Source organism: Barbus barbus, assembly GCF_936440315.1.
Source record: "Barbus barbus genome assembly, chromosome: 45".
Classification (NCBI taxonomy): domain Eukaryota; kingdom Metazoa; phylum Chordata; class Actinopteri; order Cypriniformes; family Cyprinidae; genus Barbus; species Barbus barbus.
This window is the reverse complement of record NC_136723.1, coordinates 3066523-3080445: the sequence shown is the minus strand read 5'-3', so window position 1 is coordinate 3080445 and position 13923 is coordinate 3066523. Positions and strand designations below refer to the sequence as shown.

The 13923-nt window shown below is 36.6% G+C and overlaps 1 protein-coding gene across 3 annotated transcripts; it reads left to right on the top strand.

Annotated features, from left to right (window-relative positions):
- The first annotated feature begins 2011 nt into the window (after positions 1–2011).
- On the top strand, positions 2012–13351 carry LOC306863745 (hydroxymethylglutaryl-CoA synthase, cytoplasmic-like). Of its 3 annotated transcripts, none has more exons than XM_079407277.1 (10): positions 2012–2127; positions 4128–4585; positions 5288–5413; positions 5620–5784; positions 6865–7033; positions 7239–7409; positions 7527–7633; positions 8540–8665; positions 8764–8921; positions 11605–13351. In XM_079407277.1, the coding sequence occupies exons 2-10, from the start codon at positions 4138–4140 to the stop codon at positions 11689–11691; spliced, it is 1557 nt and encodes a 518-aa protein (XP_079263403.1). In that variant the 5' UTR covers positions 2012–2127; positions 4128–4137; the 3' UTR covers positions 11692–13351. The 3 variants fall into 3 exon arrangements, with proteins under 3 accessions (XP_079263403.1, XP_079263402.1, XP_079263404.1); XM_079407276.1 differs by lacking the exon at positions 2012–2127 and adding an exon at positions 3034–3130; XM_079407278.1 differs by lacking the exon at positions 2012–2127 and adding an exon at positions 3085–3125.
- The last annotated feature ends 572 nt before the right edge of the window (positions 13352–13923 follow it).

Below are 13923 nucleotides of genomic sequence, written 5' to 3'. Positions count from 1 at the left end.
TCACTGTATGTTATTATTCTGTTATTTCATGGGCTTTTTTTTGATCGGGGCTGAGCTGACCTGTATGAAAGGATGCTGTTTCTTGTCACTTGGTGGTACTTTTTATGTGAAGATTGTCTATTGCTGTTTTATTCCAGTCTTTTCTACCTCAGGTGTCCTCTAGAGTTTTCTTCTACCAAAGTTCACTTTCTCGATATATATAAATAATTATATATATAAATATATATTCTTTTATTATAATTTTATATCTCTCTCTCTTTTTTTTCTCAAAGATCTCCAGGGCTTAAGGGCTAACTTATATTAGCTCCTTTTATTGTGCAAATACATCTCTGGGTTCAGCGAAAGAAGAATTTAATTGGCTTAAGCTGTATCTTTTAATCTTGTGTAGCTTTTGTCAAAAATGTTTTAATTATTAGGTTTTTACCCCATTTGAAACATTTTATAATGAAATCTACCTATTTTGGTCTTTATAGCAAATAAAACGTATAGGAAAATCTCTCTCTCTGCCTCTTTGTTTCACATTTTGACCTTTTCACCTGGAGCGGGTTTTGACTTGAGTAGGTTAACAGTCAAGTGTCTGTTACTATAAAGATGAACATCAGTACAGTTTTCCATGTTTTTTGGTATAAACTGTGACCGTGTAAAACTCTGAATGCATTTGTAATGGCCTAGAAATAAAAAAAATTAGAAAAGTAAATGAATAATTACTTTCTAGACCACAGGAGTTTCAAAAATTAGGATTATTGAATTGGTATATAAGAGTGCAGTTGAGTTTTTGTTGTTTTGATTGCAGCAGACATCGAGTGAGTCTTCTTACAAGCTCAAGCTTTTTATCTATTTGTATTTATCTGAATGCAAAATAAATTTTTCATGCTCCTAATCAATGTAAATTTTTACTAATTTTTGATAACGTCAGCCTTAATGCTGTTCATTGCATCATAAAAGACATTTAAAGCATTCACAAACAAAGTTTATTATCAATTGTGAGGTGCTTTTCTATGCTAAAAAGAGATGCCACTTTATTTTTTTGGTGGAGAAAATGAAGGGGAAATGCTGCTGAAAAGTGGGCGGTGTTCTGTAAATGGGTCTTTATAAGGATGAGATGCACTTTATACTGTTGGACACACAAGACACTGACATTATTCACCTGCCCTTTGTTCAGGGAAACCTGCTCCGTTTGTCTCAATGAGCCTATTGAGTTTGCTAGAAATAAAAGCAGTTGCACACTTCTTAAAAATGCACTTTCTGAAGCAAAACCCCCAAATTCCCAGGAACTGTTTCTAGGTGCCAGAAGCTGGTCGACTCATGCAAGGCAGATGCACCGTAGTTATCAATCAGATCGGTTACGCAACTAAATATTAGTTCAGTCATTTTAACTGAAGTTTCAACATTTTATTCTGTTTATAATATAAGTGTTTCAAGAGAAAAATGCTTTTTTCTGAACCTTGATAAAATGTCTTGAATGTGTGATGATTACAATACATTAGAAATATGGAAATAAAAGCTATTAAAATATTTGCACTATTCATTTTCATAAACACTGCTATTTATTTAAAACAGATGTTTTTATAAATTATATACTAGACCACTTAAAATGTAAAGAAAAGAGCAAATGAGAAGCATTTATATTTATTGATTTAGTTTCTGTGAATCAATCTCTTCAGATAAAATATTAAACCTCTAAATGAGCTGTTATAGTATTTAAACACTAGTAACATCATTCTCAAGCTGGGCTGTTAAAATGAAGACTTTTTTTTTGCAAATATAATATTTCATATGTTCCATCTATGTGTGCTGATCCTCTCCTGTAGTCATGGAAACGATGTCATGCTTCCCTGGTGATTCGCGCAGAAATGGCGAGTAAATCAGACGCGCGCTGTGATTGGCTGCCGCTCTCTCACCATACACCGTCATTCACTCACACCATTGAACCACTATGCGCGCCTCACTCCTTTCTCGACCGCTTATTGGCTGAGGACTTAAAGGGGCGGGAATACAAGACCTTCAGAACAGCATCTGTGTTTTGATTGGCTGCGCGGAAAGCGCTCAGGAAACTGAAGCACGCTTGTCGTGTTTAAATAGTATGTCTTTACTACCTTTACTACTAACCTGAATTCAGCTCTACAGGTAAGTTATACTCTTAATGATCTCAGTAGACTTAATCTCAACAACAGTCCAGAAACGTTCTTTTATTCATAATAATTATTAGTATGATTTTAGTTCAATAAAATATTTGTGCAACAATAATAAAATATTAAGATTAAACTCAGAATAAATAAAAATGTCACTGATTGTGCAGCTAAAGTCTGTCATGTTAAACAGCCTACTAAAATAGTAAACACACGTTACTTGAATATATTTGACAGAACTAAGCAACATATGGTGAATATACATTTCATGTTGTTATTAATTTCACGACAACATCTAAAAAAAACGCATTTAATAAAATAACCCTGGAGCACAAAACCAGTCATAAGGGTCAATTTATCAAAATTCATCATCTGAAGCTGAATAAATATTCCCATTGATGTATGGTTTGTTAGGATCGGACAATATTTGGCTGAGATACAACTATCTGGAATCTGAGGGAGCAAAAAAATATTGAAAATCACCTTTAAAGTTGTCCAAATTAAGTTAGCAATGCATATTACTAATCAAAAATGAAGTTTTGTTATATTTACGGTAGGAAATTTACTAAATATCTTCATGGAACGTAATCTTAATATCCTAATGATTTTTGGCATAAACGAAAAATTGATCATTTTGACCCATACAATGTATTTTTGGTTATTAATGTATTTTCTACAAATATACTCCAGCGACTTCAGACTGGTTTAGTGCTCCAGGGTCACATGTGTTAAACTAAATTGTTTAAAAACGCTTTAGTCATACATTATTCAGATTAGTATTAACGCGGTCCGAATATTAGGATTAGAAATAGTGCACTCTGCATTAAAAAGTTCGTGCTTACTACATACTTAGATGCACGGAGATTGAAGTACGCAGTAGGCGTGCGTGAGTTGTGACGCGCTCGTGCGTAAGGCGGAAGCTCCGTTCACGTGCACTGCTCGACTGCACACTTACTAAACATCTGACAGCACAGTTATAGAAACTAATATATGACTGTAAGGTAAGAAGGAGGGACTCCTCTCCACAATTATTACAACATATGAGATACTTACATAGTGTGCGTTTGTTAGTTATTAATGAACTAAAAATGAATTATTATCATTAGGCGAGCTGTTAGCAACACGACTAACCAGAACGCTTTATTTTTCATTTATAGTCAGTGTAATTATGCTATGATGGGATGATTAAGATGTAAAGATTATTACAGAGGAATAATTAGATCATCCTAGTCAAACAAGAACAGCCATAATAACTAAAGTTATTCGCTGTTTAACCTGCATGCTATGTCTGTAAGCCTCTTTAAAGTTTGTCCCAAGATCACATAATGCTGAAAAAATGCGTTTGTTTGTGAAATCTGCATGTTCTGTGTGTAAATCAACGCCTACGAGTAGTGTTTACTTGTTCTGTTCCACATCGAGTGGTGAAGTGTGTTTACATGGCACGAGACCGGCTGCTCAGGGTTAAAGGTCATGTCCTTCCCCAGCTGAAGCAGAGCTCGTCTCTAGCTGCGACTCCACTCTTCCTCATATTTGTGTTGACCTTTTTCAAGTCGATTAACAGATAAAATAGTTTTGTGTCTCATTTGCCAGTTACAAGTTTGGACTAATTCAGATTTTTTGTGTCTGATTTAGTTTTTCTATGCTCACCAAGGCTGCATTTATTTGAGGTGTATAATTGTTTTCTATTTGAAAATATGTCATATATTTGTGTGGAGCAGCGCTGAATTTTCAGCATAATAATATTTGTAATTGTAAGTGTTTTTGGTCAAATAAATGTAGCCTTGGTGAGCAGAAGAGACAGCTTTCAAAAACATAAAAAATCATAATTTTTCCACACTTTTGAATAATATCTGCATTAAATCTGTAAGCAGTGAACCTGTTTTCTTAATATCAATCTTGTCTGTTGAAAAAAGCATACGGGTCAACCATATAGAGCTGAAACAGTAATAAACTAAATGATCAGACGTCTGTTTTAAAGCTTGCACGTTCTTGTCTCAGTCCGTTCAGGATGCCTGGATCACTCCCTGCTGTTTGTGAGGCCGCGTGGCCCAAGGATGTGGGAATCATGGCCGTGGAGGTGTATGTGCCGTCTCAGTACGTGGAGCAAGCGGAGCTGGAAGAGTTCGATGGGGTCGGAGCGGGGAAGTACACCGTGGGGCTGGGCCAGGCGCGCATGGGCTTCTGCTCGGACCGCGAGGACATCAGCTCTCTGTGCCTGACGGTGGTGCAGCGGCTGATGGAGCGCAGCGGCCTGTCCTACCAGAGCGTGGGCCGGCTGGAGGTAGGCACCGAAACCATCATCGACAAGTCCAAGTCCACCAAGACCGTCCTGATGCAGCTGTTCGAGGAGTCGGGCAACACTGACGTGGAGGGAGTGGACACCACTAACGCCTGCTACGGAGGAACCGCCGCGCTCTTCAACGCCGTCAACTGGGTGGAGTCCAGCTCCTGGGACGGTGCGCTTCTCACTCGCACTATACCCACAAATCATCATTCATTAAAACAAAACAGCCCACATTTCACCACAAAATCAAAAGAAAAATAATATTTATAGTAACATTTTGCTTAAAGATTGTGAAAATTGTTTAAATTTATTTTTTTCACACAAATTACTGTAATCCTTCAACATTAACAGTCATCTAAGCTGTTAATCTTCAAGTTTTTGAATTACAGTAATTCATTAATTTTTTATTTACAGTAAAAAGAAATTATGAAGAGTATATAAAGAGTTCAGATGCAAAAGCCTCTAAGTGCCATCTGAAATTTTCATTTAAAATGAGCATTTTTTTATCAGGCTGCTATGTTTAGGTTCAGTAATTTTACTCTAATGGCAATGTGTAAAAAGTTAAATTATTGAACATAAATATAGAAGCCTGATAAAAATTTCAGACAGCACTTAGAGGCTTTTGCATCTGAATTTTTTATATTTATATATAATCTTTTACAATATATAAAAAAAAAGAATTTGGACAGAAAATATCCTTAATTATTATGTCAGAAATATTGCAACGCAAACAATCATAATGGTCCTAAAACACACTTCATTATCTCCTGTGCAAAATAATATTTGGCTTTGTTTTTTATTTAAGCTCTTCTTATTTGGTGAATTGTGAACATGGAGTGTTTGCCTGTGGAGCTAATGTGATCTGATGTGACAGGCCGTTATGCTCTGGTGGTTGCGGGTGACATTGCCGTTTATGCCACGGGCAGCGCCAGGCCGACAGGGGGAGCCGGAGCCGTGGCCATGCTGGTCGGACCCAACGCCCCTCTGGCCTTCGAGAGAGGTATGAGGCCTGCAGTAACCACCAGCATTCATGACCTATGTCACAATAACCTAGAGAGACACAACAAAACAGGTTTTGTTATCTTTGTGATAACAAGGTTCAAGTCAACACTTTTATTTCCCACTATATTTACATAACTTTATTTACCACATTTTATGTTTTTTTATTTCATGAAGTAATGAAAATGTAATCACTTATTTTAACAGGGCTTCGTGGGACACATATGCAACATGCGTATGATTTTTATAAGCCAGATATGGTGTCTGAGTATCCAGTGGTGGACGGCAAGCTTTCCATCCAGTGTTACCTCAGCGCTTTAGATCGCTGCTACTCCGTCTACAGGAACAAGATCCATGCCCAGTGGCAGAGAGGTGAGCAAATACATCCACGTATTCTCAAACTATAGGATCCCATAATTCAGATTGTCTAGAACAGGGCTGTCCAAACTCGGTCCTGGAGGGCCGGTGTCCTGCAGAGTTTAGCTCCAACCCTAATTAAACACACCTGAAGCAGCTCATCAAGCTCTTACTAGGTACACTAGAAGCTGCCATGCAGGTGTGTTGAGGCAAGTTGAAGCTAAACTCTGCAGGACACCGGCCCTCCAGGACCGAGTTTGGACAGCCCTGCGCTAGCATTTATTCATTTATTCATTTATTGAATATGAAAATTGACAAATATTTTGCCAAACAGAAAAAAGGTCAAAAGGCATCATTAAAAATGAAAAGACACATTGGGATGAAAAAAAAAAAAAACTGGTAACATTTTATTTAAAGCCTTTATGTATAATGCATAATAAACGTTGTTATAATTCATAAATTATGCTTTGCAACGCACCTTATAATGCATTATGTGGTCTCATGAATAATTGTAACCGCAGTTAATACATTATAACACTTACTAATTCATTGTTACACTATGCATTTCAAATTTGGTTATAATTATTTACAAGAAGATGTAAACACGCATTATGAATAATTAGAATGCATTTTACTCTTTAATAACCCTTTATAATACATTATACATAAAGGCTTTAAATAAATTAACACAAATTCTCCCAATGTTCTGTTTTTCTATGTTTGGATAAAACATTAGTCAGCTAGTTGGTATAAAGGAGTCCCAGTAGTTTCTCATAAGAAGCAATTCCTCCTTTAATGCATTACATGCTGTTATCCCCAACTAAACCATGATCATTCATCATGCACGTTACTGAATGTGTTCACAGTATCAGCCAAACAATTGATGCATCTCCAATAAACATGCTTCATGCACTATATTCTAAATCTTCTGAAGCTACAGTAAATGAGGAACAAACTGAAGTTTCGGTTCCATCTTTTGTTTCTTCAGGGTCCATGAATACACATTCCAGCAGTGAACTCTGTGTGTAAACTCTGTCATAGTGTCTGATAGAATCAGTTTGTGTTGTTTAAGGCCTTCTGTTGCTTGTGTTTCAGAGCGTCTTGACAAGCGTTGCAGTCTTGAAGACTTCGGCTTCATGGTGTTCCACTCTCCTTACTGTAAACTGGTGCAGAAGTCTTTGGCTCGACTAATGCTCAACGATTTCCTCTGTCATCCCAGTCCAAACACAGAGAGCGGGCCCTTCAGTGGACTGGAAGCGTTCAGGTTGGTGATTCGTCTTTAAGAAAGGTCCCACCAAATGAGTGTCACCCAACAGACAGTGACATAACAGCTTACACAGCGGCCACATTTATTGAATAATTATTTCAATTTGGAAAGTGTTTGTAGATTCTTCTCACAGCTGTTTTCTATTCAAAAGCAGCTCATCTTGTAGAAACCAAACATTTAAAATTTCTTTTTTTTTTTGCAGAGATGTGAAGATTGAGGACACTTATTTTGACAGAGATGTGGAGAAGGCCTTTATGAAGGCCAGCTCAGAAGTGTTTGAGAATAAGACCAAGGCGTCTCTCCTTATATCAAACCAGAATGGTAACATGTACACACCATCAGTGTACGGCTGCTTGGCTTCGGTTCTCGCACAGTAAGTGCTCCTCGTGCCTCATCTTACATTCATGAGTGTAGATTACAGCCTTTGTGCTTCTTCAGAGCCGCTGTAAATGTGATGCACTAGTGAATTATTTCTTTTTTAAATCTCTAGACATACACCGCAGCAGTTGGCAGGACAGAGAATCGGAGTGTTTTCATACGGATCAGGCTTTGCTGCTACGCTCTACTCCATCAAAGTCACGCAAGACGCTACACCTGGTACACACACACACACACACACACACACACAGACTTTATTAGAGTGTCATTACTCTAAACTAGCGTGGGCAGTGTGACAAAGCTCGCAGTTATGGTGTAAGAAATTCACTTTTTTTTATAACAACACAGTTGTTTTTTCTGTAAAGTCAACCCAAAAATGTTTTAGATATATTGTAACATTATAAAATACACTGTCATTCAACAGATTTAATGTGTTTTAAAGAAGTTTCTTATGCTCATCAAGGCTGAATCTATTTGATCAAAATTACAGAAAAAAAATCTGTAATTTTGTGAAATATTATTGCATTTTAAATATCAGTTTAATATACTTATTTTAAAATGTCATTTATTTCTGTGGCGCAGCGCTGAGTTTTCAGCATCATTTACTGAATTTGATTCTTTTATTCAGCAAGGATGTGTTAAATGGATAAAAAGTGATAGTAAAGACTTATATTGTTAGAAAAGATTTCTATTTTAAATAAATGCTGTTCTTTTGGACTTTTTATTCAAAGAATCAAAGAATAAAGCATCACAGGTTCCAAAAAAAACAACATAATAAATCAGTATATTAGAATGATTTCTGAAGATCATGTGACACTGACGACTGGAGTAATGATGCTGAAAATACAGCTTTGATCACAGCAATAAATTATTTTTAAAGTATATTAAAATAGGAAATCAATATTAGAAATTGCAATAATATTTCACAATATTACTGTTTTTTTTCTGTATTTTGTTATCAAATAAATACAGCCTTGAAGAGCATAAGAGATTGCATTAAACATCTTACTGATCCCAAACTTTTGAACGGCAATGTACATTTTGCTGCCTACAGTTATATAAGCTAGTCATCCTGCCCGTCCAGAATTACAGTCATTAATAACTCATCTCTATTATTATTATAAGGATCTGCTCTGGATAAGTTGGTCTCCAGCCTGTGTGACTTGCAGGCCAGACTGGACTCTAGAAAGAAGGTTTCACCGGATGTTTTTGCTCAGAACATGAAGCTCAGAGAAGAAACCCACCATTTAGGTAATCGAGCGTTTGCATTCTGTCCTTCTCTCAATCATTTTGTCTCCATTCAAATCTTGGATCCGCTTGACGTTGTGATGTTCCTCACATTTCCACAGCAAACTACATCCCTCAGGGCTCGGTAGACGAACTCTTCCCAGGAACATGGTACCTCACTCATGTGGACGAGAAGCATCGCAGGCAGTACGCCAGGCGCTCGATGAACGATGACGGACCGCTGGAGGCCGGACTGGTCAGTTCCAGCATTGCAGCTGAGGTATGTTTTTCAAACTGATATGTTTCATATGATTTTAATCTATTGTCATAATAATAAAAGCAAATAGTTTTACAATTTATTGCATTTTGTCATTGTTATAGTTGAGGTCAAAAGTGTACATCCCCCTTTCAGAATCTGCAAAATGTTAAGTATTTGACCAAAATAAGAGGGATCGTACAAAATTCATGTTATTGTTTATTTAATACTGACCTGAATAAGATATTTCACATAAAAGATGTTTACATATAGTCCACAAGAGAAAATAATAGCTGAATTTATAAAAATGACCCTGTTCAAAAGTTTACATCCCCTTGATTCTTAACCTTAAGTTATCCTCTGGGGTCAATATGACCCCAAGCGACTTTTCTTTAGTTAAAAATAATGGTTCCCTTTATCTCAGTGGAATAAAATCTTGTGACTTTTTCTAAATTATCTATCCATACACACACAAAAAAACTGGGCTTGATTTGGTTGTTCTAAAGGTATGTAAAAAAAAAAGTCACACTCATGACCTTTGGGGTCAATATGACCCCACATTGAAATGAATGGGAAAATCAAAAAAAAAATGTTTTTTATTTTTCATTTGTCAAAAAAAATCTATAAATCCAGAATAAACCTGAAAATTTCCATACCACAATGAAGTCCTGGTACTAGAGCACAAATGTAATGTGGAACGAACATGATCACTTGCACACACACATGCTCACGCACACAAACACACACACAGGTGTGACTCCAATTGAAAGCATTTTTTTTAGAAATTGACAAATAAAATCAATAATTCCAGCATAAATCTGAAAATTTCCACACAGAAATGAAGGCCTGGTACTAGAGCAAAAATGCAATGTAGAAAAGACATGCTCACTCAACACACACACACACACACACACACACAGACAGGTATGACTGCCACAGCCAAATAAAATCAGCCACAAATGCAGAACAAAGATAAAAGGGGTGAGACCTAATGCACACACACATGCGCACGCGCACACACACACACACACACACACACACACACAGACACACATGCGCACGCGCACACACACACACACACACACACACACACACACACACACAGACAGACAGAGAGAGCAAGGGAGAGATGAAAGGCAACTGACCTGTTCAACTTTGAGAAAGTTTACTCTGAGATCTAAGAGCTGCAACTTTATTTTGAAAACAAAGAAATAGTTCCCACACCAAAGGTATAAAAGAGGGTCTTTGGTGTCACACAGTTCATTCTGTGTCAGTATGGCAAAGCGTTACACTCTCCTGGAGACTTTAGATTGCCTGCTTGATTCAAGTGAAACTGAATCATGCCTGGAAGACACTGAGGGCGATGACTCTGAGCCATTTGAGACATTTGGTTCATTAAAATAAATAATATTCAACTACAATCTGATTCTAAGTCTTGTCCTTTAGGTGTTTCTTATGTGGCAATTTCTGTGGTATTTTGTAAAAACAGACATTTCAAATCGCTTCAAAAACGACCAAAATTCTACTATTTGAAAGAATATTTATTTTTAATGTCTTTAATAATGTTTATACATGTATAAATTCACAAAATCTATCACAAAAGTTATAATATGAGCAGTTGGCTACATCCAGTAAAATGAATGGATCTCTATTGCCCTCTTCTGGGTATCTATGGACAATACAATTTCTTTCTTAAATTTTAATTCCTAAAGGTTTGTCTTTGACCAACAGATGGCAGAATTGTACAGCTAACACCTAGATCAATATCCAGAAACAACTTATATTTAATTTAGATCATTGTTTAAGTATTTTTTTCATAAAAAAATAATATTTTACATGCAAGCTAATGGTATAGTTGAGGAATTGTGTGGTAAATAGGTACAAAAGTACTTTGTATATCCAAAAACACAGCATTACTGTACAGATGAGAAGTAAACAAAAAATAATAATATATTATATGTACTATTAAAAATGTACATTTTTTTCACAATCATTCTTTAAATTTTGGGGTCATATATACCCCAAATGCAGTGAGTGTGAACAGGAAACTAAGGTTATAAGAAGGTGTTAATACTGTGTTGTTACCTGAATGATCCACAGCGGTGTTTTTTGTTTAGTGATAGTTGTTCATGAGTCCATTGTGTGTCCTGAACAGTTAAACTGCCTGCTGTTCTTCAGAAAAATCCCCCAGCTCCCACAAATTCTTTGGTTTTCCAGCATTTTTGTGTATTTGAACCCTTTCCAACAATGACTGTATGGTTTTAAGATCCATCTTCTCACATTGAGAACAACTGAGGGACTCGTATGTAACTATCACAGAAGATTCAAACACTCGCTGATGCTCCAGTAGAAAAAAACATGCATTAAGAGCCGGGGCGTAAAACTTTGAATTTGAAGATCAGGGTAAATTTAACTTATTTTGTCTCCTGGGAACCATGTAACTATCTTCTGTAGCCTCTGAACAGGGTCGTTTTTATAAATTCAGCTATTATTTTCTCTTGTGGACTATATGTAAACATCTTTTATGTGAAATATCTTATTCAAGTCAGTACTTGTACTTGAGTACAACATGCATTTTGTATGATCCCTCTTGTTTTGGTAAAATTAACATTTAGCAGATTCTGAAAGGGGGGGTGTAAACTTTTGACCTCAACTTTGTTTACAGTACCTATAGCACTTTCTGATTGTGGTTTTCTGTGTTTCTCAGCATATTCCCAGTCCGCTCAAGAAGATGCCCCGCATCCCATCTGCCACAGCTGGCCCCGAGGTGCTCATTAGTAACGGGGACCATTAAGTTTACCTCTGTGAGGTGCACACAATGGCAGATCACATTGAGGACACTGATCTGAAAAAACGACACGCTAAAAAGGGCCCCAGGACTTCTGCAGCCAGATTACTTATCAATGAGTGAAATGAAACTCAAAGCTTTTGAATGTTCCAGGACAGACTCAGCTCGACCGTCACTGTGCTGAAGATGGCAGAGGGTAGTGTGGAAATGAAGTGTTTCTCTGTGGTGAGCTCCCACAAACTGCTGCTCAGAGTCGTCTATGCAGAAATCCTCAATTGTTTCATTCTTTTAAGTCCAAATATCTACCTGTTGGCATTTCACAAGCTCCATGCCCCATGCATTAAACTAACCCCCGTCATTTAAAACAGACGTTTAGGAGAAAACATGGATGTCTTGAAGAGCGTCCCTCGTTGTTTTTAATTGATCTAAACGTTGTCTCTCTGTCCTCGTCTTGTTTTTGCTTTTATAAAACTCCTTTCTAGTCAGTCTTATCACCATGGCCATGTCAGGGAAATGTGCCTGGATCACATATTAATGAGCCATAAGCTTTACAAGTTTTAATTACATTCACCTGTACAGTAATAATTGTTTAGTCGCTGCTAAACTTCTGTTTGCATTTATGTCCTTGGAAATGAGAATCGTTTTTTTGATTTTCAATCTAGACAAAGTAGATGGTGTTCATTTATATGAACTCAGACGAGGAAATAAAGTCATGACAATTGTATAGAAGATAAAAATGTGATGATAACTTAGTGGCAATGTGTTAAAGCTATGAAATAATATAATCAGTTAAACTGGTAACATCTTTTGGACAAAAGACGATGAAAGTGAGCACTATCTGAACTGTTTGGTTATTCTTCATGATATCTTTCATGATGCACAGAAGAAAGTCAGTTATGCAGGTTTGGAAGAACATGAGAGTGAGCAAATAATGACAGACTTTTCATTTTTGGGTGAACTGTGCCTTTAACTCACTCTTTATCAACTATTTGTAGATCACAACTAGCTAATTTCCCTCGATCTGTTGAGAAATTGCGATCTGAAGAGCTTATATGATCAAATGTTTGACCTGTGATTGTTCCAAACTACAAAGCACTTCTCAGTAATGATGCAACTTATTTAAAGATTTATCGATTTCAGATTTATAGTAGGAGAGAAGCAATATTATTAATGTGAGCACCTTAACACCTTGATGCTAAATGGTTCATGGCAGATATACTGAGCTAGAAGCAAAAGATTGTGCTTGATTGCATAAACACTGATGGTATTTCCTTTCGGGACATTCATCAATCCGTGGGTCCATGTTAACGTCTGAATAACAAGAGCTCTTCAGCTCCGACTGCTTATCCATCAGCTTTGAGAAGCCTTATTCTGAGCATGTACAGAACACACAAATATATTCTGGAAACTCTAGAGATATTTTTCTTTTTCATTCTGCTGCCAGGACATGATGACTGTATAGAGTTAGAACTTGAAGCAGCCAATGTTTACAAGACGTCTGCCTCAGATCAGTTCATACCAATAATTGGAAAGTAATGTACAGCACTAACTTATATTTGTAGATGGACAAAAACTGGTTTGCGATCAGGTGTAACAAGCTGTGTAGACAATGTGTATGTGGGAATCTGATAATATATGACCTGAGGATTAAATGTTGATTTGCTGATGTCTCTGTTTATTCTTTGTCTCTGGAGGTTTGGATTTTAATGCTTTGTATCCACTGAAGTAACTTGTATCACAAATATTTACATATTTAACATCGAGATGAGCACTTGCCTTTGTCAGCAGTTTCAGACGGCGAGTGTGGCTTGTAAAGCTGGGTGATATCAATTAATAAATGCCCCTAGAATATCTATTACTTTTGATAAAATTGTGAATAAAGTTTATTTTAAAATAAACAATATTTATATGAAATTTTAAAGAACAAATCAATTATTTGTGTTTGAATAGACGGCCATCGGGACAAGACCACAGGAACATGATGAGTCCTTTGCACAATCTGACTCTGCTTTAGCCTAGATTTAAACTGCTGATTTTGTCTGGCCAGAGGAGAATGACACTATTTCGACAAACTAATTCCCCGTCTAAATACTGTAAAGCTGATATAAAGCCACCCAGCTTTATATCAAGCCGATGTAAACACAATTTGCATTGTTGAAAGCACTATACAAATAATATTGACTTGACTTGAATAATTTTCCCATCAGTTAATGAGTTGTAGATCACAGTTGGAAATGG

Excerpts from the sequence above, each read along its gene's own strand:
- LOC306863745 (XM_079407276.1), top strand. Across the intron at positions 7,634-8,539 it reads CACGCAAGACGCTACACCTG|GATCTGCTCTGGATAAGTTG; the intron begins GTACACACACAC and ends TATTATTATAAG. Across the intron at positions 8,666-8,763 it reads AGAAGAAACCCACCATTTAG|CAAACTACATCCCTCAGGGC; the intron begins GTAATCGAGCGT and ends ACATTTCCACAG.